General features: G+C 33.3%; 2 protein-coding genes across 2 annotated transcripts; both read left to right on the forward strand.

The window, feature by feature from the left end:
• The first annotated feature begins 266 nt into the window (after positions 1–266).
• On the forward strand, positions 267–12327 carry LOC140440326 (protein FAM91A1). The gene is made up of 15 exons (XM_072530759.1): positions 267–685; positions 755–839; positions 1076–1285; positions 1413–1597; positions 1844–1944; positions 2001–2160; positions 2221–2372; positions 2506–2816; positions 3120–3276; positions 3374–3537; positions 3843–4262; positions 4465–4928; positions 5465–5571; positions 5658–5727; positions 5860–12327. The coding sequence occupies exons 1-15, from the start codon at positions 614–616 to the stop codon at positions 5968–5970; spliced, it is 2769 nt and encodes a 922-aa protein (XP_072386860.1). The 5' UTR covers positions 267–613; the 3' UTR covers positions 5971–12327.
• Positions 12328–12874: 547 nt separating this feature from the next.
• Positions 12875–25158, forward strand: HPS1 (Hermansky-Pudlak syndrome 1 protein). Its single transcript, XM_072530760.1, has 9 exons — positions 12875–13137; positions 13443–13589; positions 13960–14072; positions 14131–14376; positions 14458–14740; positions 14797–15187; positions 15510–15652; positions 23911–24104; positions 24363–25158. Exons 1-9 carry the CDS (start codon positions 13024–13026, stop codon positions 24538–24540), a joined length of 1809 nt encoding a protein of 602 aa, XP_072386861.1. The 5' UTR covers positions 12875–13023; the 3' UTR covers positions 24541–25158.
• The last annotated feature ends 706 nt before the right edge of the window (positions 25159–25864 follow it).

The following is a 25864-nucleotide window of genomic DNA, read 5'->3' on the forward strand; positions in this document are numbered from 1 at the left end:
GGCAGTTACTCAGACAAGGAAAGAGAAACGAGAAACTCTCTGTCCTTCTCTAATCGAAGGAACGAGACTGGTAGTGCCACCAAACGGAAGGGTGCCAAATAAAAACGTGCGTTGGCTTTTTTATATTTGTTACCAATCTAGATATAATTTATCTGTGAACTCTACGAGAGTGAAGTTTACAACATTATGTCAACATGACAGAATATTATTTGGACAGAAAATAATCTTAAAGAAATCCATGGGCGGTTCTTTTAGGAATTAAGAACATAAAAAAGGTAGAGATTTTTAAGTTTTGCATGAAAAAAAATCGAGATTACGCATCTAATACACATGTAATTGTAATTCTCCAAGGGTTACGTATAGAATTAATGTTGTAACCAAAATTATGGTTTTACAATATCAGTAAATAATTGTTTGATATATTTTACATTTATATTATTGGTGTCGACAAATTTCTTTATCGCAAATTAAAAAAGAAGGCGCATATTGTCAATGTCACACCTGTCCTTGTCCTTGTTCTATATTCAATTTTGAGAGAAAGGTCTTACATTTTAATAAACATTTTACATTTACTTTTTACGAAATTTGAAATGAAACAATCAGGAAATACAAAATGAATGCAGAAATTGAAGAAAATATTCGCAACAAAGTTCCTTGGCCACAACTTCCTTCACATATCAAACAGGTAAAAATATTCGATTTTAATGTTTTTGGTGATTATTATGTTAAAATATTGTTTTATTGGATGTTATAGATACTAAGCAATTCGTCCAAGGAATATGATCGATGTGTGGTTAATTTTAGTATAAAGAATCAGTTGCGATATCGCGGAAACTTAGGTAAGTTTTGCAATAGATAAGATATGTTTACTTTTAACATGCACAAAACGGATACACCTATCATTCATTGATTTGAAACAATCTTTTAACTCATTTCTCAGAACCAGATTGGAGAAAGCTATCATTACAATAGAGGCACCTAAATGACTTATAGGAATATATCAGAAATAGTATTTTTGAATATATTTACCAAGTAATATCTTTGCTTTGATAAAAATTAAGGTTTTTATTTGTAGTGAGATATATTTTTAAAGATGAAAAAAGGTACTACGAAAGAATTGTGTCTTACAGCAGAGAGCGTCTTATGCTGTTTCCTTATCATCTAGCTGATATGATTGTGAAGGGCTTAAGAATTACACCCTTTAACTATTATATATCAGTAGTGGAAAAGCTTATGCAAGCTGAAAAGAGCTATGATACATTGCCAAATTTTACTGCAGCAGACTGTGAGTATTTCCTTAATCAGTTGTTATATTTAATATAGCTTAGTTAGTGTATTATATTTATGAAAAGGTTTTTGTATACATTTTATACATACTGCAACACAACAATAAAATATTGGTTATGTTTAAGGCCTGAGATTATTGGGTATAGGTAGAAATGAGTATATTGACTTAATGAATAAAAGCAGATCTAACAAAGGAAGATTGTTTGGAAGGAAAAATGTTAGAGGCCTCTTGCCTACTGTTCCTTGTGATATTTATATGCAACCTTGGTGGAGAGTAGAGGTTGGACTTGTTTTAGAAGAAGATGTAAAGGTAGGCTATTTATAATTACATTTTCTGGAGCGAAACAAGAATTTTTGTTAATTATTAAACCGAAGTTAGATTAAAATGCCACAGTTGCCTAGAGAGTGGTTCACAATTATTCTTCAGAATATATCATGTAGCACTAGTCTTTGCAATACAAGACAGTTATTATTTTAGGAACTTGTATGCTTTGCTAATTTTCATACCAAAATGCTTATTTTTAGTTATAACTATATTATTAACTGTTTTTTTTAGATGGTTAATGATGAGGAATTACACATTATTGATAAATTAATAGATCTAGGATCTCAAAATGCTGGAGAGTTACCCTATTTCACAGTACTGAGTTTATACAAGTAAGTTATAGAGATTCCCAATTTAAAACTAATCATTAACTAACTAATTCTTGTAGAAAAGGCTTGATATATTTAGATGTACCCATCACAGCTGCAGATATGGTGCAAGTACCCCCCTTGCAAGGTTTTGTGATGAATAGGATCTTGGGAGACTATTTTGAAACTCTACTTTATAAAATATTTGTGTCAATAGATGAGCACACTACTGTAGGGGAGGTAAATTTATATGATTTGTTACTACAGCATGGATCAAATTATTTTTTGATGTTGTTTCAGCTTGCTGCTGTATTACAAGTTGATACGGAATTAGTGAAACAAGCTGTATCTTTATACTGTCGACTGAAGTTTGCCCACAAGTTAAACCTGGACCCCGAACAGGAAAAACAATGGCACCCTACATGGTTAAATATTCCAACACAAGACTCCAAGTAAGAATAAAATTATTATTACATTTTTGAGAGATAGTTAACCTTCTTTTCACTTATATTCAGTCATTTTTGTATCATATTGTACAGGAGTACAGTATATAATATTAATAGAAAATATCAACCTTTATTGCAGTAATATGGACATCACTCCCCTGACTTTAAACCTCAGTAAAGATTCTGCATTAAACACTTCTTCAGACTTCCAATCCCCACAATCGGATCTTCCTGAGAGTCCAGCGAGCAGTAGCCTGCCCAGGCGTGGTCAGAGGGTTGCTTTCTTGTTTGATTCCACTCTAACGGCATATTTGATGATGGGAAACCTGTCACCGGGATTAAAAAAACACGCAGTGACCATGTTTGAAGTGGGAAAACTTTGCGATGAGAGTTTGGATAGCTTTTTGGCTGAATTGGAGAAAGTCTCTGTTTTAGATGCCGAAGGGGAAGGTAAGTGGAATATCAAAATAGCTGTTGCATGTGATAAATTCAATCAGATGAGAGTACTAATGTGACACAAAAAAAATTAATCCAAAAGTTTAATTAGTTAAGTAATATTATTATTTCGCAAATATAGATACTCTTGGTGAATAAACTGTTACAAATGCAAATTATACTATGAAAAAAACTTTTTTTTGGGCTCTTTTTGCCAAATTCAAAATATGGTAACATGCGAAATTTGATTATGATATACAACTCCATTTGTTTTGCCTGTGGTATAAGTTAAATGGTTTGTATATTTTATGGTTTCAGGGGAAGCCAGAAGATTCTTCGACCATGCTGTAATTTTAAGATCTACTGTAATGGCTTTAAGAAAACTTCCTAGTCCAGGTTTAGATTTAGTTAGGTTAGAAAGTTTGCATTCTTTAGACGAGGCGACATGTTTGAGACTGTTGCAGAAAAAATATAAGTAAGTGTGTTTTTCTTCTCTTTCTTCTTGCATTTCCTTAAGTTTCGATTTCATGATCTCTTCTCTCTTCTTGAAAATCATGATTGCTTCGCTTTAGGTTATTGGTATCAATGGCCCCCCTCAGCAGAGAAGTCAGGCCAGTAACAAGTCTACTACCTCCTCATTTGGGACCAGCTGTACCTGAAGTTAATACCTTATGGTTCAAATTATTTTTATACCATCTAACTGGATATGGACCACCGTCTTTACTTCTTACAAAGGGTGAGTCAAATAACTTTTGAAATATATTTCTGTAGCATAGGCAACTATGGAATATACATGATATGAGGTTCACTGAGTCATCTAGGATGTCGGAGACCAAACATTAGGTCGAAAAATAACGAAATGTAAGATGCATCGATAATAAGAGCTCTTAATTGGAAGACCCAAGCAAAAAACCGAACAAAATGACATAGAATACTTGGTAAAAGCCAGATATCTAGGGAGGAACGCCAAGATCATAATATATAATAGACTTTTATTCGTATATGTTATTATTTATATACAAATCTAAATTTCTCTTTCAGGAACAACTTTAAATCAACTACCACGCATGTTTCTCGGCTTTTCTCGTTTACTGATCCACTCGTGGCTTCACGAACCGGCCGTCATCCCCATAGCCAACATTCTCTATGTCAATGCCACCCTCCAATTCAGCCCTGTCCTGATCCAAGCCTATGGGGTCCATCAACCGGCCCAAACACACATAATATCCTTCCCGTTCCAGCCTCTCACCCCCATCAAATCCAACGAGAAGAAAATCAAAGAACGACCTACGGATTTGGCTTTCAGACAACACAAGGCGGTTAAGTATTTGCAGGAAGTGGTCGATCTGGACCACAATTGTGGGTATTTGACGTTCGCCAATATCGGCGTTCTTGATTTTGGGTGTCCGAATAGAGAAAAGCAAGTTAGACTTGGTAGGAACAACCGAACTGCTGGATCAGGTGAGTTAATAAATTCATTGATTTACAATATACAGCAATAATCGCTGCCCAGATCTCCCAGTTTGACACTATTAGATTTTTTATACAAATAATTTAATGTTTTTTGTACAAAATGAGCATGAAATGTAAATATGTATGTGTATACTCAAAGTATGAAATAGTTGAATGTATTGAATAATAATCTTATTATCTTCTTTTAAAGGATTTTCCAAACTGTCCCGGATAAAAACAGAGAACAACAATCAACTGAACTCCCAACCGTTATCGATATCGAACGAGAATTTCGCATTCAACACCGAAAAACCTCAAGAGAAACCCGAAAGAGAAACGAAACTCCAATCTCCGGTCGAAAGCCACTTCGCCGTTACGCCAGTCTCGAACACCAGTCAGTCGTCGTCACCTGCGAACGGTTTCACGAGTCAAGAAGGCTCGAATCTGTTGCAAGAAGAACTGGATCAATTGGTGGTCAGTCAGGAGGGCACCAACAAGGAAAATATTACGTTGGAGTTGAGTTTGAAGAACAGTCTATCGATAGATGGACTTACTAGTCCCAACGAGGAGAATATCAGTATGTTTAGTAGGGATAATAAGGAGGAAAATGTTAAGAGTGGGAGCGACTGCGAGCAGAAGAAAGAAGACAGTGGAGAGGAAAATAATATTGCTGAGGTAAGGTTTTTGTTACTATATTTATTTACAAGAACGATTTTAAAACTTAAAAGAATCTTAGTTTAGACAATTTTGTCCAAAAATCCTTCTAGTTTTTTTATTATTGATAACTTTGTCATTAAAGTCTTTAATGTTTTTTAATAATTGTTGTTCTACACTTTTGAAAACTTTATAATTACTAAATTATAACCAATCTCACATTTACTTCTTAAAATCTGTACATATGAAATCTAAACTAAAACTAATGTGCAAGGCTTGCCCATGTGTATCACGTTGGCAGGTGAATTAAATGCCATGCCCGTTCCAATATGGCCGCCGCGCTTCTATTGACCAATTGGCGTCATGTGACCACGTCCCTTATCCAACATGGCGGCTGTCAAGTGTCAGACACGTCATGTTAATATATTTAACCATTATTTGGGGTAATTGCACCTTAATAGAGATAGAGACTGCATTACAACCAATAATAATCAGGTTCTATTATGTTTTTCTACGTAAATGTGATAATTTTATTAATACGTTACTTTTTCTGTTAGGCTTGGACATTACTGGATTGTCATTTTGGGATTCCCCTTTTTGACGTTAACGCCAACACCAAAATCTGTGATAATATAGTATATGGAGGCCTAGCTGAACCCACCAGGTAAAAACTGCAATTTTTTTCAATTTCACGTACAATATAAGAAACATATTTGCTGTAGTACTAATTTGTTTGTTTTTTCTATGTAGTCTTGAACACTTGGTCGAGTCTAGTCGAAAATTGGGATCAGCTTTGTTAGATTTTATCTCACAATGTCAGGTAAGATACTTTATTTACTATAAAAAAGAGTTTAGGCTTTGTCCTAATGTAAATTTGATCATACAAAATTGGAACACAGAGAAATGAGTAGGGTGGGAGGTTTTATATATGATTATTATGTGTATTTTTCAGTATTATCCCGGTGAGAACATGGAAATATTGAAACGAGGCCGTCTGGTGCCCCTTCCAAGGCACAACTTGGCCTTCGATAATGGTAGAGTGAGCGAATGGTTGGGAAAATGAAGAATATAACGAAAATTCCACATGTTAGTATCGGCAATACGTAGTTTATAAGGCAGGCGCTACTATCTTCATTTCTAATTAAAACAATTTTTGTACATAAGCTGTACAGAGTTGAACGTACAGTGTGAGCTAAAAATATTAAAATATTCAATGAGCGAAATAGAATATCAGATTAAATATCTAGATATTTAGCCAAAATAGATTAGAAACAGTGAAATTGGAGAATCTTTATATTTACCCTTATTTTTGTTGCCACCGGTAGTGTTATTTTCTTTAAATCTTCATATTTTGGACCATTCTAATGTTAATCTACCTCAGAAACACTTTTTTGTCATTTCTTACATCTTATTCCACCTCTATTCTTTCTAGAAACTCGATATTTAGATAACTGTATGATAAAGTGACTCAAGTCTCTACAATAAACTTCCTGTCCCACTATTAACATTTTGACGTTAGTAAGAACCAAATTTGGACCTCTGTAAATTTAAGGTAAATCTCTGGTGCTTGTTGGATTGTATTTTAGTAATTTAGCTGTTTTTTAAGTCGATTTAATTCTTTTGTTGTATTCCTTCCACTGAAACTATTTCACGAAACTCAGTACCTATTCGTATTAAGCGTTTTCCATCTCTATAGCTACGATGCCCCGCCCATTTTGACAAATGCTGTCTCGTTTTGGCGCCACTATGAGCCACATCCATGGTACAATGAACACAAGGTATGATATTGCGCATGACATTTGACAGCTGACCCAGGCGTGTGACGTAGTCAAGAACGTTCGAACCCATGGTACAATGAATACAAAAAGAGAACCATTTCCATTAATTGAATCTTCTGAAGATAGTATTGTAGAACATGACTCTTGTGATATACATAAAAAGAGTTTGAGTATTTCCATGATACAGAAGATGTTAACAGATTCAAATCTAACTCCTAAAATAGCCTGTGATAATATTTTAAAGTTAGGCGAGAAGGTGAGCTTTGTCCCAATTGCAAATAAATCATATTCTTGGCCTGGTAGTAAGAATTCGTCATATACAAGTGGTCATGCTGAAAATTATGCTATCATCTGACATGACCATATTCAGTAGAAGAGTTTCTTAACGAATAACTAAGAAATTAGAGTACCTTTATGTACAAGTATTTTTATATATATTTGGGTATCATACGCAGCAACTTCCACTTGGACGAAAAACGAAGTATATGGAATGCACAAATAAGAAATTCGTTCGGGGGCAGTACATAACAATAATAACAGCAAATGTAACACAATATAAATTCGAAGAAGTTAAAAGATTTGAGTACTTAGGAAATGTCTTCACAAGAGAACCTAACTGTTACACAAGGAAGAAATACAGAAAAGAATTATGTCTGGCAACCGCGCTGTATATGCTCTCAATGGGTTGTTGAGAAGCAAAAGTATATCTCGAAGAGCAAAACTAAGGACATACAAGACCGTAATAAGGCCAATAGTGATGTATATTTCTGAAAAATGGGTCACAACAAAAAACACCAAGAGTTTTTATTAGTTTGGGAGCGCAAAATCTTGTGGCAACATATTAGCGATAATTAAGGTTCAAAGACTTAGATTGTTGGGCCATGTGCAAAGAATGATTCCATCTAGAATTACCAGAATGGTACTACGTAGTGCATTGGCAGCAAAAGGCGAAGAGGAAGAGCGAGGTCAAGATGGAGCAACGAATTTAAAGAATATATGACAAGACTTAACATAACGAACTGGGAAAGGAAAGGGAGTGACAAAGAATAGTAACAAAAGATGTCATTTAAAACATTGTGCATTATTGTGTGACCTCACTACACCCATATTCGATGGCCAGCTAGCTCATCCGATCTAAATAAAGTTGACTTTATCATTATTTATTTTGATTTTGTGTTTAGTTCAGTATATAAGTACAAATTTTGGGTACCTACATTACAAAGTGATCATCAAAAAATTAAGAAGTGGGAATACCTTGTATATTTGAAAATAATTTTAAAATTTTTAGCTGTACTCGACCCATTTTTATGTAGATACCACTTTTTGTATCTTTTTAAACATCTGAAATATCGAACTCTGGAGTATAAGTTGATACCTATGAGCCACATCTAGATTTTTCAATCAAATTAAAGAAGAGCAAAAAGAAATGTTTGTACATTTGACCAAAATATATTAGACGACATTGAATTTAGAGAATATTTACATTTTCTCTAATTTTTGCCGTTTTTATTATTGCCTGTTTAGTTCTTTTCTTTAAATATTCGACCATTGTAATGTTAATCTTCTTCTAATGCTTTGTGTTATTGGTATGTATTCGGTACTCAAGATTTTTGTGTTCCTCTTTTTTTATTACTGTTTGGATGAATTTTCAGTGGCAGAAGCTCAATATTTTTTGTAATTCGTGATGATAAAACCAATTTTCTTCTATTTCTTGAGCTGCAAGTGGCGTTTTTTTATCATTGATTCTAAATGTGCTTGGCTTTGGATGCTATGTCTGTTCGCCAAACGACTATTTTAAATTGTTTTAAAGATTACTTGAACTCAAAAGAAATTTTAGTAAGCAAAAAATTATTGAAAATTTTAAAATATCAAACTTTAAGTATTAAAAGTATCTTAGGTTGTATTCCAATAATGACGCTTTTAACCAACATAAAGTTGGCTTTAGGCAAAACTTAACCTCACTTTCGTAACTTTAAAAACTTTGTTCCGAAGAGGTAGATAGTGGCGTGATGATGCTTTTTATATAATTAAAGTAATTAACGGCACCAAATAGTTATCGCTGCGCTACTAACAGCGTGGATAAATATGTAAACAAGGCGCTCGAATCGAATCGGTACGAAAATAAGGATTTACGCTGGATCTTCGTAACTAGCGCCTACTGTATTTATTTTTATATTCTACAAAACGCAAATTTGAAACGTTTTTTAGTCCACACTGTACGATATATACCAAAGTATTATAGATTTTAACATTCCTTCATGCCACGAATAGTGCATTTACTGAAAAATGTGTTATACTTACATATATATACATATAAAATATTTTATCCCAATCTAAAAAGTTCAAATTCAAATGTTTTAGAACATTTTTACCGAAATGTTAACCTATCGTTTAAAATATTTTCCATAAATTTTATAATTGGTGTGCAAATAGACCTTGTGTACAATCCTAAGTGCCATATGAGAAATTATTTTTTTCAATGTCACAATCTTACTTGAAATAATATTTTTGAGTAGCTTTTGTCACGTCCAAAGCTAAAATATGTATATTAGGTGTTTTTTGTTACAAATATATCGCACAACATATTTCTAGCTGTAAAGAAGACACCAGGAGATAATTTCTCCAAATAGGGTATCGCTGAGGCGCTGTTTAGATCTCTAAAATGGTGCTCAAAATCTTTTGAAGTGTTAATCATGACACTTTTAAACAACATGAAGTTGGCAAGAAGTAAAAGTTAACCTCACAAGTGATCCACGAATACATGTATGGTATTTTTACTTTCAGACATGCGCATTACACAGCGATTTGGTGTCTACAGTTAGACATTTGTTGTGTTAATATTTTATACTACAATTGCAAGCAAATAATGTGGAAATTCACTAAGGAGGATGCACAAAGTCTCTTAGGGTGTCCACATATGATTTAATTGATGTATAGTAATAACAAACATAATTTTACTAATGCAAAATTTTGAATCGTTCAGCCATATGTCATCAGGTTATTCTAAATTCTTTGTTTTTCCACGAAGTGTCGTGTGCAAACCCCACGTTGGTTCCCATATTTTTTGACAAATATTTTGTTTCAATGTCAAATAATGGCATTCCCAAAATTTTCACTTCCATCGTTAAAATAGACGTATTCGTCGGATTTTGAAACATTTTTTTCTGTTAAATTTAAGTTAAAAGCCAACTAGTGTCTTTTGGAAATTTACAGACCCTTAAATGTATTGACAATATTCACATATCAGCACCTCAAGCCGTAATTTTGGTCAATGCTTGTCAAATTTTTCGTATGGATCATTATTGAGTTTACCGATCAATAAAAATACATCCAAATAAAGGATTTTGGACTTATAATATATTTAAAAATTCCAAAAGCCTCTTTCACATCTTGAATGGACTGAGATCTTATTTTTTTAATGAAGCTTTGTACCTTAGAAAACAAATAGACGTCACACGATGCAAGATCCGACGAATAAAGCGGATGGTCCACGCTGGAATGCTGAAATTAGCCAGAAACCTCTTGACTTGCAATTTGTACACATTTTTTTTTCTCACATACATCAATCATACCAATACTGAACGGACGATCAATTTTCTTCCAACATCTTCTCGACCATCGTGAAAACGCCGAAACCACTCGAAAAAGTAGTTTCTATAAACGTCTTTCAATAAACTATGAGATTCAGTAGCGGCTTACAAGTTCAACGTGAAATTTAGCAATTTGGTGCTCTTCGGTCACTTGTCAGTCTCAATCTTGCCACACCTTGTATCTTTGTTTTGGAAGCCCTAATTCGTTCCATTCCAGTTTCGGGGAATCACAGAACCACTAACAATTGGAGCCAACGCTTTTGAAACGGGAAACTTCATAAATGTTTAAGGCATGTGGACACCCTGTGTCTTCTACAACACAACTAACAATCTGAACAGTACCTAAATTCGACAAAACAATTGTCAATTAATACTTAAATGATTTTAACCCCTTAACGTACGTGCCCGTCTCAGACACGGGCGCGCCTTACTGGTAATTTTGTACGCGCTCGTCTGGGACACGGGCGCCGGTTAAATTTTATCCATAAAATTTTTCAAGCCTTGCAAACGGATATTTGTATAAAGAGACATAAATATATCTAAATTATTTTTCTATTATAAAATAGATGACTCAGTCAATATTGAGTTACTTTAAAATATATTTATTATCTCATAACTTGCAATTTGTAATCATCATCATTTATAACCAATATTATTGTCGAACTTTTGTTTTGATACAAGCCTTCTGTCTTGCCGGTGTAAAGTCGTCTGAAGTCGATATTTATTGTTTTTTGCATTTGAACTAATTTGTGCCTTATTTTCAACATATTATTATATTGTTTGGTAAGTAAATTTTGCATATAACATTCGGTAGGTTAGAGTAATGTGTATATTTTTTGTTTTAGTAAATTTCATTATAATTCATCTAAAATACAATATTGTGTGTGTGTGTCAATAAAATGTGTTGGAATATTTGTATTGTTCATATAAATCATACTACTATTTACCTATTCAAAGTATTTCGTCTGAACAAAATTTTTAAATTTCAACGGATTTGCATACCCCCCCCCCCCACGAAAAATAAAGGTTTTACGCCATTGAAAATATTTTTTTTTTCAATTCTAACCAAAACAAAACATTTTTACTAAAAAAAAAATTCGATCATTTTTTGACCATAACTTCAAAATTAATGTGTACGTTAAGGGGTTAAACCTGCATTGATTTTTTAATAACTAACAAAAGTTAAATCACTAAATTATTTGCTAGTTAAGCTGACCATGTAAACGTTCTAAGGTGGAAGACGGTTCGTAAAAAATTATAGCTGAAATTAACTATATAAAAATTTAATAATGTACAGCACTGGTAATTTGATATAGACGCTATTGACTTGATTTCCAATGCTTTAGAATACTATCCTGTCGTTAATGTCGGTATAGTAGATTCTTCGCCTACTAAATTGGCCCTTATAAACATTCTAGTCTATATCAAGTTACCAAAATTATTCAGTAAAAACTGTTTATAGGGAAAAACCATTTTTCATTTATTTATTTCGACCAAATGATCTCTTTTTACAACTAGATCTCCGATATACTTCTAATCGTCTTTCTCTTAGCTTTTAAAAGTCTGAAGATGTTTAACTTATTTGTTATTTACTTAATAGTTGATCATAAGTAAACCTTAGAAGCATATTTTTGTAGATTTCAGTGTTTTAGAAGCTGCAACAGACATTGTTTTCAATTTATAGGACGTTTTTGACAACAAACTATCATTTTCTAAGAATCAAAAGTAAATTGGTTGCATATAATTTTGGCGCAAAATTAACACAACACTTTTTATCTTTATATTTTTTATTTAGGTACAATACAATTTTGTTGATGCCTTATGATTTATTTCGATACTTCTATAAATTGAAAAGGTTTGTACTATATTTAGGAAGTAACTTTTTATTGTTTAATTTTATTTTAAACATTTCTTTTATTTATATGAACTAATCACATTATTTTATCTCACACATACTGTTACTTTTTTGTAAAAAATATATTTCAGTATTAGATAAGCATCATTCCTTTTGTTAATACATATTTTATTAATCAATAAAGTTTATTTGTTATTTCTTTGAGTTTTATTTTAAATTAATAGCTAATTAATAGCTAATTAACAGTAATCACGTCCGACTCGACTACGTCTCCTGTCAAATACAGGACCTGCGTGCTTTAGCAGGAATTACACACATCATACATAATTACAGGATAATTTTTAAGAATTATGGCAAGCATAGCTTTTTTCTCGCACAGAGGTATCTATGCGTCTATATTCTTTATTTAGGCGACAAAAAAAGACATCCCGTTTCATTTCTATAAATTAACTATAAAGAATAATACCTATAAAAACCAAGGCTTAGCTGTTCCGGCTAATAGCATTCTCGTTTTAGACAAAAGCTGATATGAACATTTGGCGGAAGTAGCAGTCTGGCTTTTAAGCACAGGCACAGTAGAGAAATACTGAAGAAGAAAGATCCAACGACTGTCGTTATGGAAACCACCATATTAATTTTTTTAGTACAAACATTATGACAATATAACAACAAACATTTGTATTGATAATATATATCGGATACCAAGATTCAAGGGATGAAAGTCGGTGCAAGACCACAGGTAGTTCACAAGCGAAATGTTCGTACGTGCCGGAAGAAAGAAGAGGATGAAAACAAAAATATAACCTCAAATTCCTATCCTTGTAAAAAATCAATAACAAAATAAAAGTTTATCGTTTAGTTTTTAATGGAAAATAATTGTTAATTATACAAAAATGAATTGTCTTTTAATCTTTGACCACTTGAACGATATTATTCATACAAAATACAATGAAGCATTCGCCCAACATATGATAAATTTTGCTGTAGAACAAGAATTTTTACCCCAAGTAAATGAAAAATATTTAATTAATTATTGTTTGCCTTATATTGTTTTATTATTAAAAAGTTTTCCACTAAAGCTATACAGACCTTAACTATAAACGTAACAATAAAACGAATTATAAGTTGTTGAAACTAGTAATTAGAGGGACAATATAACAAAATATATTCAAATAAGAGTTTCAATATACTGACTTTGTTAAAACGGCTATAACAATTGGAAGTTGTAACATCTAATTATAGTATATTGAATTAGAATGTTATTTTTGTTTAAAAACTTCCAGAATGTGATTCATTTGTTTTAAATTTTTAGGGTTCGACAGAAAAAACTGTAGATGCAAATATTATAGTACAAACTTTTTCACCTATAGTAACATCCCATAGGATAATGAGTTGTCAATTTGGCAACTCTTACACATCTATAAAATGTGAAGATGATCTGATTGTATACTTTGATGATGTAGGTATAATTTCTTAGTGACATTTCCATTTTTATCTAGCATTTGTACTAGAATAAAAGCAAAACTATTTGAATAATGTTTTTTAGAAATAATTGTTATATTTTGTAGTTATTGTTGTTTTTTCATTATTTATTGTACTGTATTCAATTCCATTTATTTATGGCATCGTAATGTCTGTGACAGTAGTGTTTAAAGCATTTTATAAAAATAAAACATCAGTATTTATATTAGAGAATACATTTCTACTTGAAAATCGCACTAGATTGCTTAGATATTATTTATATCCTATCAAATTTTTAAATTTGCTTAATCTTGTATTAGTTTTTACGCCTGTCAAACTCAGTATTGTCTGACAAATTGTTTTTGTAGTACATGGGGTATTTATTTGTCACTATAAGCAAAGAAAAAGAAGACTACATGAAGTGGTTTACACACACCTGCGTAACTATTGTAAGATACCTGTGTGGACCAGATGTATATCAGTAAGTCGCTGTCTTTCTTTAATAACTTTTACTTCTATTATCTACATAATACTTTTAGATTAAAGGCATGCAAAGAAAAGTCTGTATTAGCAAATAAACTTATAGATAGTTGGACAAAACTTATCTCATATGACCAATCTGTATGCATAGAAGCAGTTGAACAGCTTTTTATCAATCCAGAGCTGTGTTCTACCACATTGCGAATATTGCGCGAGTCTGTTGATAAAGTGTGTGTGCATTTTGAATACAAAAAGCTGCATTCCTTGATCTTAATTCAAAATAAAGTTTTATCACTCTACTCCAGGTGAGTCTACTAGAAAAATACTTTTATGTTTTGTGCATGAGGACTTAAGTTATCTTTATTACAGCACAGTTTCTTTTCTAGTTCTTCCGCTAAGGAATTATCATCAGCAGACATATTATTCTTGATAATCCTGTGCCAAAGTTTAAATCTTTCAATAGAAGAAAAATCCACGGGAACAAAATCTATTTTCAGCTACCAAATACTTTTATCAGGAGCTGAAGATACTCCCAAATGTCTTCCACATGCCGTTCATATCATGCCACATTCCAATGGAATCTTTTTGATATATTTGTTAGAAATCGGGAATTCTGCAGTAGCTGCCAGTCTGTATGAGAATTTTTGTCACTTACACACAATGCAACAGGTAAAATAGTACCACACTGATGTATTGATGTTTTTAATATACTCAATGACTTTAAGGTTCAAATTCAAAGAGAAAAGAAGACACTCCAGCCAGCTGTTGAAAATCTAGAACTAGCTACAAAAAAACTTCACGAAAGTCTGAAAAAAACAAAGTACAGTGTTATAGAAAATTCACACAAGCAGCTAATGAAAAAATGGGATATAATCAAGAAGAAATATCAAGAATATCTGAAGAATGGCTCTGAGGAGGCACTGTTAAGGGCTGAAACATTGGGGTTAGGATTTTTAGAGAATCTGAAGGAACTGCTTAATCTTACATCAGTCGATGATAGTGTTTTAAATTCTAGTTCGAAGTATGTGATAGAAGCGTCAATAGAAGTGAAGGAGAAATTGACGAATTATGAAGACTTTTTCAAGGCCAAGAGTATTAAGAATTTTTCACTTGGATCATATCCTTTTAAAAACTGCAATAAAGCTTTTATTAAGTATTTATCACATATCATAATGTTTATCGAGTTGAATTAATTGAATGATTAATGTTAAGCTTCTCGGAACATTATGATTGAAACTTTCCTCAAATAATTTGAAGAATTTCACTCTTCATATCCATTTTACATTAACATTAGTCATTACATGTTTTTCTACAATCTTTTGGTGTAAACAAACAATATTCCACAATTATTTCACTGTTTTATTTATGAATGTAGAAAAGCACTATCCATATTTTCAAAAATGATCCATTCATTATCATTCTCCTTAATAGATGTTTACTAGAGATTCCCTAACCATCAATAAGTATTTAGAGGAGTTCCCAGGATTAGTTCATTTCTTATATGTGGACAGAAATTCACATAGAGTGACCACACCAACTTTGGACTTAGATACTGAAGAAGGAAAGTTTAATAGGAAAAAGGTGAGTAAAAAATACATTTTTATGCATTAAAAAACAAAAATCTTAAAGATGTTAAACATGGTTAACAAGCAAAATAGTCTTCTACTTTCAATTTTTAAGCTTTAAATTCCCTTTCTAGTATTTAAGACTCACTTTTCCCACATATTCTTCTCTAGAATAATACTAATTACTCTCAACTAAGTGATCAACTCTCAACATGATATTTACATTCAGATTTTTACTCCAAATAAGTCTTTTTCTCTAGGTTTACTTTTATTCTTCACATTTCCCCAAATTCTTTTTCTGTTGAAGACCTATGTTCATATTTCAATTCTACACTTGTTCTGGAATATTAAATTGCTTGAATATACTGCTCAGTCCATATTTCAGCTCTTAAATTCTCATTTTGTTGATTAATATTCTTTCTTTGCACATTTTAACTCTAAAATTCTCTTTGAGATAATTAAACGTTTACACCACCCTGATATGCCACTTTTCAGTTCTTGAAATTCTCCCTATGTTAAGAAGCACTTTATTCTGCCACTATTTCAACTCTTACACATTCTATGGGGTGTTAAATTCACAATACAAAGCTCTCCCCATATTTCTGATTTACTTATCCTTAGCTTTTACACAGCATATTCGGTTTGCCATTTACCACATCCCAATCGGCATTTATTCTTGTTTCTGTCCTTATTTTAACCCTTACACCGTCGTCACAGCAAGAGTGGACCTATGAAATTATCCACTCTGTTGTATGCTCTACTTAGAGGCTTCAGGTATAATGTATGAAATACCCCTAAGCATTTATACATATTAACTTCTGGATGTATGGTATTTTACCAAGTCTTGATAAAGACTTGGTGTGAATTTTCTTATATGCGCTAACAGTAGGATCATCGTTGGAAATAAAACAACTTTTTGGAGCAGGAAGAAGACTATCTACAGAGTCTTAAGGTTTTTGCGGTAGCAAAACGGAGCAGAGCCCCGACCGGTGACCTCATGTGCTCTAGGTAAGGCCGTGGTCTATAGACTGATCCTCATTCGATTCATTGTAGCGTTGGTTTTGTGGGTGTGTGTTTATCTTCTGTGCTGGGTGTGTCTGATGTCCTGCTATAGGCTTGTGCCTCTTCAGGACGTGTTTTCTTTTTTGGTGGGTGTGGCACTGGGATTTTGAGGTGTCCACTGGTGTTGCGGTGTTGTTGGTGGTTATGCTGCTTTGCTAGTCCTGGACAATCGGGGGCGAAAGGGTTAGAAGTGAACGGTTCCTTTCAGAATATTTTTTGATCTAAAAACAGAATTAGTAAATGTATGAAATTTATATGTTTATTAATTTAAAAAATCAATTTAATTTTTGAGTGAATATCGCGGCGCGTGAGGGCAGCTGTGGACTGGTAACCTCGCAAACGACGGGGTATCGTTGTGCAATGGGATCGGAAAACCACAGAAAACCGATCCCCCCCCCCCCCCGTCGGTGTCAGTTCGGAATGAACTTTCGGTATTATAATATACGGCGGTAATAGAGGGGAGTTGCCTCCTGTATGTCAATGTATTCGTCCGGGAGCTCGTTGCTGGCGAGTTCCAGCAGAATAGTGGGTAGGAATGGGAGTTTGGGTTTAGGTCGTGGTCTGAATACATTGCCGAGGGACGAGCAGGTAGTTTTTAGAATGCTTTGGGCTCTGAGGTTTTGGCCCCGGATGGTGCGAATTGTATAACTCCTGCTCAGAGAGGTAAGCCTCTCATTAATGGGCTGGATGTTCGACAGGCGATGAATGAGTGCCGAGGGATAGTCGCATCGTTTTCTGTTGAGTTTGCGTAAGATTCTCCTTTCCAGTGAGATTAGTCTATTGTTGAGGTGCTTTGGCATCACAGCACAGATGCAAGATCTGTACTCGATGACCGGTCTGATGAATGTTTTGTAAGTATGGATAAGTGTTCGTGGTTGAGTGCGGCCGAATCTGCCAGTAAGAGCGTTGAGAAGTCCGAGTCGGCTCCTAACCTTACCACAGGTTTTTTCAGTGTCGTCCCTCCAGCTAAGTGTTTGAGTAAACACCACGCCGAGGTAGTCGACCTGGTTTCGGAGTCGGAGTCGTTCTCCCCATAGACTCAAATTGTGCCTTTCGGTTATGATTGGTGTAATGTATTGGCTGCGGTATGGGTGTCTGAAAAGGATCATCTGTGTTTTGTTAGGGTTAGGTGTCACTCTCCATCTCTGGCACCATTGTTCAACAAGGAGCAGATGATCTCGAGCGAACCTAAGTACGGTGTCGATGTGTGGTGTGGTAGTAAGAAGTGCCGTATCGTCTGCGTATAGTAAGGTAGTAGTATGTGTATGTCTGGGATTGGGAAAGTCGCTGTTGTATATTGTGTAAAGTATTGGTGCCAACACGGAACCCTGAGGGACTCCCGCAGTGGGAGTGAAGGATGTAGAGTATCGATCACGCTCTTTGACTGTAATCCGCCGCTGAGAGACATAGGAGTGGATGAGTCTGACGAATGGAGTAGGTAGCCCGATGCTCACGAGTTTCTTGACCAGTCCCACATGCCAGACTTGGTCGAAGGCTATCCTCATTCGAAGATTGTGCGAATATTTATACACAATCTCCGAAATGAGGTAGGCGGGGCGATGCGCATCAACTGCGTGCTATTGGTCGACAGACTAGGGCACTTGGTGACAACACCTTGCCTGAGACATCATCTGTACCATCACATTGCTGTTAAATATTCTAAAGCTACTAACATCAAACAAAAGACACTTTGCCTTTTCTACAATTGTCCTATTCAAACGTTCAGATACTCCATTTTGTTCAGGAGTGTAGGGATTGGTTTTTTAATGTATAATACCATTTATACTTAAATATCTTTCAAATTCTTTTGAACAAAATTTTCCACCATTGTCACTTCACATTGTTTTTATATGAACACCCTTCTGGTTTTCAGCCATACTTTGAAAATTTTTAAAACAATTAAAAACTCCACTTTTTGTTTTAATAAAATAAACGCAAGACCATTTTACTAACATCATCTTGGAAAGTAACAAAATATTTGGAGCCACCTAATGATCTGTTCTTCATAGGTACTAACTGCTCTGTGACCTTGTTGTGGAAACGGTAATCGTGTTTGTTTGTCCTCACAACATACCATACAGTTTTGTTTTTTAATGTCAATTTCCTCAGTCACACTCAATCTATCTATCAATACTAGTCCATATTTCATTTTATTTAAATAAACACTGTTTATATGGACAAACCTTCTATGCCATGTTTCGCCATTAACAAATAAACAATTTTCAAAATCTTTATTAACCCTAATATTCAATTTATACACACCATTCACCATGGGCGCCCATAGGGGGGGGGGCAAGAGGGGGCAGTTGCCCCCCCCCTATCATTAGTAATATTATTTAAAAAATCAGTATGTATGTAAGTATATTTAAAAAAAATACATTATTTACGCATATTGTGCAGCTTTCATGTGCCACATCTGATTCCACTTTTATAATTTCTCTAAATTTGATTTCCAAATATTCTTCTTTCTTAGAACCCATAGTAAACATTTACAAACTAAATAAATAGATATGCTGGCAGTTAAAAATCATATACAGTTATTTCTTGATATGATAACAAAGCACAGACAAGAAGCGGAAACAACTTTTGAAACAATTTTTGAAAAGAGTACAAATGATGCCGAATCTCTAAGTATTACCCTTGAAAAACCACGAATCGCTCCTAGAAAGCAAACACAACGGTCAAACCATGCGGTTAATTCCGCTGAAGACTTTTTTAGAGTGTCATTATTTATTCCGTACCTAGATTCTTTAATTAGTTCTCTTGGTGTCAGATTTTCAAAAGACAATAATCATGGTATGTTATTGTATAACTTGCATCCCAAAAACATAATAAAATTAACCGAAGAAGACCTCGCCAAAATAATAGAAATCATAAATAATTTATACAAAATTACTAATCTAAAAGAACAGGCATCATTGTGGCTCTATTATTGGAAAAATCAAACCAATTTAGATGTAGAAGATATTTCAATGATAGAGCTACTAGACCATTGCTTATTTTACCCAGCTATAGCCCAAGCTATAGAAATTTCTCTGTGCCTTCCTCCCACTACTCATTTTCAACTCTTCGAAGGGTTAAAACCTGGATTAGGTCCACTATAAGTGAACAAAGATTAGATGGACTATGTATGATGAGCGTTCATAGAAATAAAATAGAAAACAATCGAAATAATTTTATTAAAAAAGTAATAGATGAGTTTGGACAAAAGCCCAGAAACCTTCAGTTTTTATTTTCACAAGATACAGAGCACTTGCCTTCAATAGCAAGTTTACTTTTTACGTTTTGTTGGGTTTAACATTTTACCATTTTAGATTCTATTGGGAAATTATTCGTTTCAATAAATTATAATACATACAATACTAACTGAAAAAAAATGTTAATTTTTTTATAATAAATTATAACAAATAAATTTTTAATTAAATTTCTTCAATTGTTTACAGCATAGCACAAATTTTTAATGTCAAATATAAATAAGTTGGCACCCAGCGAAGTATTTGAAGATTGCACACATTTGACTATTTCAGCGGCGGCTCGTGGCCTAAAAAAGTAGTGAAGATGAGGAAAGCTTGCCGGAGCCAAAAGGACTAGTACCTACTTCGCGCCCAAAAAATTCGTTAAAAAAAATTTTTAGAGTTTATGGCCCTAATAACTTGAAAACAGTTTTTCTTGTTCAGTTCTGCTTGCCTGGGGTATTTTAGTTCTGAACCTCGACATTTCATTGAGGGTTTTTTGGCGATTAAAACACCACGCCTGGGGTTGGTGAGTTTCAATTCAGCCGCCCACTGTAAGTCAGATGCTGATTGCAGCCAACCACTCTGGATCAGACGCAGATGTTTAAAATACTGGTTGGTCGACAATGTAAAAGAACATCCCTTTTATCTTCATTTTTCCAATGCCTAAATGGAGTCTCTAATATATTACACACCAAGTCATTAATTTAGCCACCATTTAATATAGTCTTCTGCAGGTCATCATGCAGGGTAGAGTCGATGGTAAAAAGAGAATAGGTAGGAAGAGGAAATCATGGCTGCGAAATATTTGAGACTGGACAAACATGACTGTAGACGATTTATTCCACGTTGCAAAAGACAGAGACATTTTTAGAAATGTGGTCGCCAACCTCCGTTATTGGAGACGGCATAGGAAGAAGAAGAAGTCATTAATTGGATTCATGTCTCTCTAAAATTATTTTTGTTCAAACGAAATCCACGAGAACACTTTATATCCGAAATCCGAAACAAACCATAGAGAAATGTATTAATAAAGTGCACTAAACAAATAAAATTAATATTGTGACTAAACTAAACTAATAAATACTATACTATACACTATACTATATAAAAATATCTATATAATGGACTAAATTTCAAAATATTGTCGCTTAGAGAAATTTCCGAAAAATAGGAATACCAAATACACATCCAACAGTGGGTGAAGACGAATAATATATTTTTAAGCGGAACTGCACGTACCAGTTTCCTCAGCCATCACTAAGGATAGGCTGACGTCACGTTGCCATGGCAACCGTGAACGCTGATGCAGATGGATTTTGCATTTCAAAAATTATATTCACCTCTTCCTGAATCCTATTATACACGGCTAGTGACACAGGTCAGGACTTGACCGTCATGTACGTACCGCTAATAAAGCTAGTTGTCTTTTTTAATTTTTAGATTCATTAAAAGAGAATAAATAATTGATTTCAGAATTTAGATATAATAATGTTGTTTTCATTTTTTATTTATTTGTCTCAATTTAATTATATTTTTTTGGTGAACCTCACCTTCACCTACTTCACCTGGCCGGCCGCCGCTGGACTATTTATGCAATTTCGTCTAAGCATGGTAGTAGAAGGGTGTACACCCTACCCTAACCCTTTCAACGTAGTACAGTATTTGAATATTTGTTTTAATTTCCTATTAAAAGAAATTTTTCAATTCAGATATTATGTTACTTACATATTATTTAAACTACACTATTGCTTGTGTTGCATTTCGTATCTCAGAGTACCTGCTTTTTTTATTATTATTTTTTAACATCCTTGCTTAAAATTGATTTTTTTATTCCTACATAAAAAATTTTGTATAATAAAATTTGTATGTATAAAGTCATACCATAAAATATGTTGTTAATAATTTTTTGTTTAACCCATTAAGGGCCGAGACAATAAACAAAGAGAAATTTGACAATTGATTTATTAGATTGGATTAAAAACACATAAATTAAGACTAATTTACAACCAAAAAGAATTTTTTTTTCTCATGAAAGGAAAAACAGGTGGGTGCGTATACGCACCTTTGGCCGAATACGCATACAATTTTTAAAAAAGGAACATATTGTATCTTAACTGTAAATTAAATTTTAAGATGAAAATTTTCGAAATATTTGGGGTGTAGATGCACTGTACACTTTTTACATAAATAAATAGTATTACTTTTGCACATCCGACATTTTCTTCTTGCACTATTATCGTCTCTTTTTACAATGTGGCCATTTTGCACGAATGTCGCCCGAAATATGGAACCATTTCCTCGTCAATGGAAAGATTTTTTGCAAAAACTCCAAATTGTGCAAACTTTCGGTTATTTATTTCAAAAATTGGTGACAATTTTGCAAATTTATCATTTTTATTCAGTAAGGTGTTATCTGACAAATGTATGTTCTGTTTGATTGAACGAAATCTATGTCGGCTAATGCTTTCTCTTACAATGTGCACTTATACCTGCAATATATACCTGCAATATCTGTTTTTATTCCTTCTGTACCAATAATATTATCATCAATGTCTTCTACATCGGAAATTTCATCTGTTTCCGGCGGCACATAAACCACATCAAGTGAGTCAGCATTTTCACAGTCTGAGTCTTCTTCTAACAAAGCCATTAACTCTTTAGTAATTAGTGCCCTCTTCATTACCTATTTCGAGAATTTACTAAAATAAACAAAAACATGCACTACTAAAAATATACTACTACTATATACACGCATTCATATGATAATAATTTAGCTTACCTTATTTCAACTTATATGGAATATAAAACAAATAAACACAAGGAAACTTTCAAACTGATTTAAGTCAAGAAAAAAGCAAATATAATAGTATTGACTATTGACGAGATCGTAATTTCAGATTGTTTAGTCTACGAAAAAAATATAATATGGTTTCGGCCAAAGGTGCGTATACGAATCCATCGTATAAACATGCAATTATAGACCTTATTTTTAAAGTATGAATGAATAAGTTTTTAGAATAATAAAAATTTCAACATATTTTTATAATTATAGAATACAAAATATGAATTAAGTTTATAATTAGTATCGGAAAAATTTTTTGTATGAAGATGTGCATAAATCATTAAATTATGCAAAATTATAATAATCTTAAAATATTTAAAAAGTAATATTTTTATCAAAAGAAAAATGATACTATATACCTCAATCTATTGAGATGTTACTTCAATAAAAAGAGAACATTAAAAAAATTATTTTCGGGCCAAAAAAAAATTAACAATAAAGGTTGCGTTTACGCACCTTTGGCCGTAAATGGGTTAAGATTACTTTTACTTTTCTGGTATTTCTTTACTGTTTGTAAATCATGTTTATATTTTTGCATTTTTGCAATCGGCTATTTTAGTTTTTATTAAGTTGTATGGATCAAAATAAAAATTTGAGTTGACTTGCCCCCTCCTGGATTTTGATATATGGGCGCCCATGCCATTCACCAAGTCAGCTTTTGAGATTAGTTCAGAATTTTTGTTAAATATTTTGCGATGATTTTCAAATTTAACCTAATTTCAATTTTTTCACTGTAAATTATTGTAAATAACCATTTGCTGGTTAAGAGTTCAAACTTAGCCCACATTTAAACTTCTATTCTCATTCCAAGGGATATTGGATGCACTAACTGATCATTTTTCAGACCTTATCGAATTGCACATTCAAACAAGGCCTAAATACATTGACTCAAATGTTTAAATTTATCTCATATTCTCATATTTTTGATCAAAGTCAAACTATTAAAATCTGATTATGAAACTACATGCAAAGAATATAGAAGCGTCTATATTCTTTGCTACATGTATGATAAATACCCGTTGATAATGAATCCACAAAAGGAACGGAACTGTCCATCTCTATCTACAGTGTTACAAAATCACCTATTCTTTTTATATAGTTACTGACTACTTACTATAACTACTGTATTTTCAGGTTTGGCTAATGTTAAATGTAGCCAAGAGCAAACTGCAAAAGGGGATCATGCAGATAATCTGGAAAGACGCAAATTACAGTTATGGTTATTTTCTATGGTTTGAGGATTTGAACGGACAAGCACTTAAACCTACTGTGTTTCCTAAAGAAGAAATTTCCGGTTGGCCGGGGATACTATCGGAAGACTTTTATCAGTAAGTGATATTATTGTAGTACGTTTATCCATATGATGCGTAGCGTGGCATACAGTGCCTGTCAAAAAAGCAAGTAAATACGAAGGTGAGATGAGAAGTTCTCGATTTATTTCATAGATGGCATTACTATAAAGTAATTTACTAATTTACTGACAATTTATATGTGAATTCAACTCGACCTTCAAATATAATATAAAACCTTTTGTGAAGCTAGAATAAGAATGTTATCCACAGCGTATAACGTATTTTCTTTTTCAGAAAACTGAAGAAAATGTGCTTTCCAAAAACGCCTCCTTCAAAAATCAAGTGTTACGAAGTATTTTGCCTTCACTTAGGATTGGCGACTGCTTCGGTAGTATTAGAGCAAACCAGAAGACTTGTGGCGACTATTTTTGAGTTGAGGGGGTTCCCATCACAAGCCGTAGATTTCTTTTAAGACTAAAGTACTTGTTATGTGTTACTGCATATTGTTTTTTTAATTTGTTATGTTTGTTTACGTCCTATAAGCTTAAAATTTACTCGGTATATCGTGTCTATAACATATTATAATTTTATTTCTTTGTAAAAGTAATAAGTTTTACTTTCAAGTGCATATAACTATTTACAATTCACTATTCCACTTAAAACGACGTGTTAGAAGGTCTTTTAAATCAGAAAATAAATGGTCTATACGATGTCTGTTATAGATATCGAAACCGGATAATTGTTCATATCGGACCATCAAATTATCTGCCGTATGAGGTGTAATGTCACTTCCGCCAACATGGCCACCTAGTGAGCTTTTACATAAGCTTTGCAAATGAGCAACTCTGACTTTAATAATTTTTAAACAAGTCTAAAGGTGCATGCCACAAAATAAGCGATTGTACAGTGCTTCTATTTATACACAGTGAATATAACAGAGGATTTAGTTACAAATTCCTTAAAGTAGTTTATTAATTGTTATTGATTGTGTTCTTATTTGCTAGACCTACTTTATCATTCCATTTTTAATTTGTTAATGTGCCAACATTATTTTTTGTACTGTGATATTTTGAAATTTTAATAAATAAATAGTTACAATTTCACCGATTTTTATTAGAATTTCTACTGATACTACAATACTATATGCTATATATACTTAACCGCAAAAATAGGCAAAGAAGAACACATAAGGCCGGTAGCTGGAAATCAGAGTCTACATGAAATTACCAATGACAATGGTTCAAGGCTGATTGAGTTTGCAGCAGGGTGCAACATGATTATCAAAAGCACCCAATTTGCCAGGAAAAACATATATGTATAAGGTAACATGGAGATCAAATGATGGAAGAACGAGGAAGCAAATTGATCACGTATTAATTGATTGGAGGCATTTCAGTAGTATAATAGACATAAGAACTAGACGGGGACCAGATAGTGATACAGACCATTTCCTAGTAAAGGCCAAGCTTAGAACTAGAATCTCAACACAAACAACAGACAAACAGATGAAGATCGAAAGATGGAATGTGTCTAAATTGGAAGAAGAAGAGGGAAAGAGACAATACCAACTAGAATTGAGAAACAGATTCCAGGTGTTGGAAACGAAAGAAAATGAAAGAGAAAATATAGACCAGAAATGGCACTCCATTAAAACGATCATTACAGAAACAGCAGAGAAGTGTATAGGTCGGAAGAGAAAAGCAAAAAGAAATAAATGGTTTGATGAAGAATGCGAGGATACCTTAAAAGAAGCAAACAAAAGAAGAATCGACTACCTAGCAAACCCGACGGATGAA

The sequence above is a fragment of the Diabrotica undecimpunctata genome, chromosome 4 (genome assembly GCF_040954645.1).
Source record: "Diabrotica undecimpunctata isolate CICGRU chromosome 4, icDiaUnde3, whole genome shotgun sequence".
NCBI classification, from domain to species: Eukaryota; Metazoa; Arthropoda; class Insecta; order Coleoptera; family Chrysomelidae; genus Diabrotica; species Diabrotica undecimpunctata.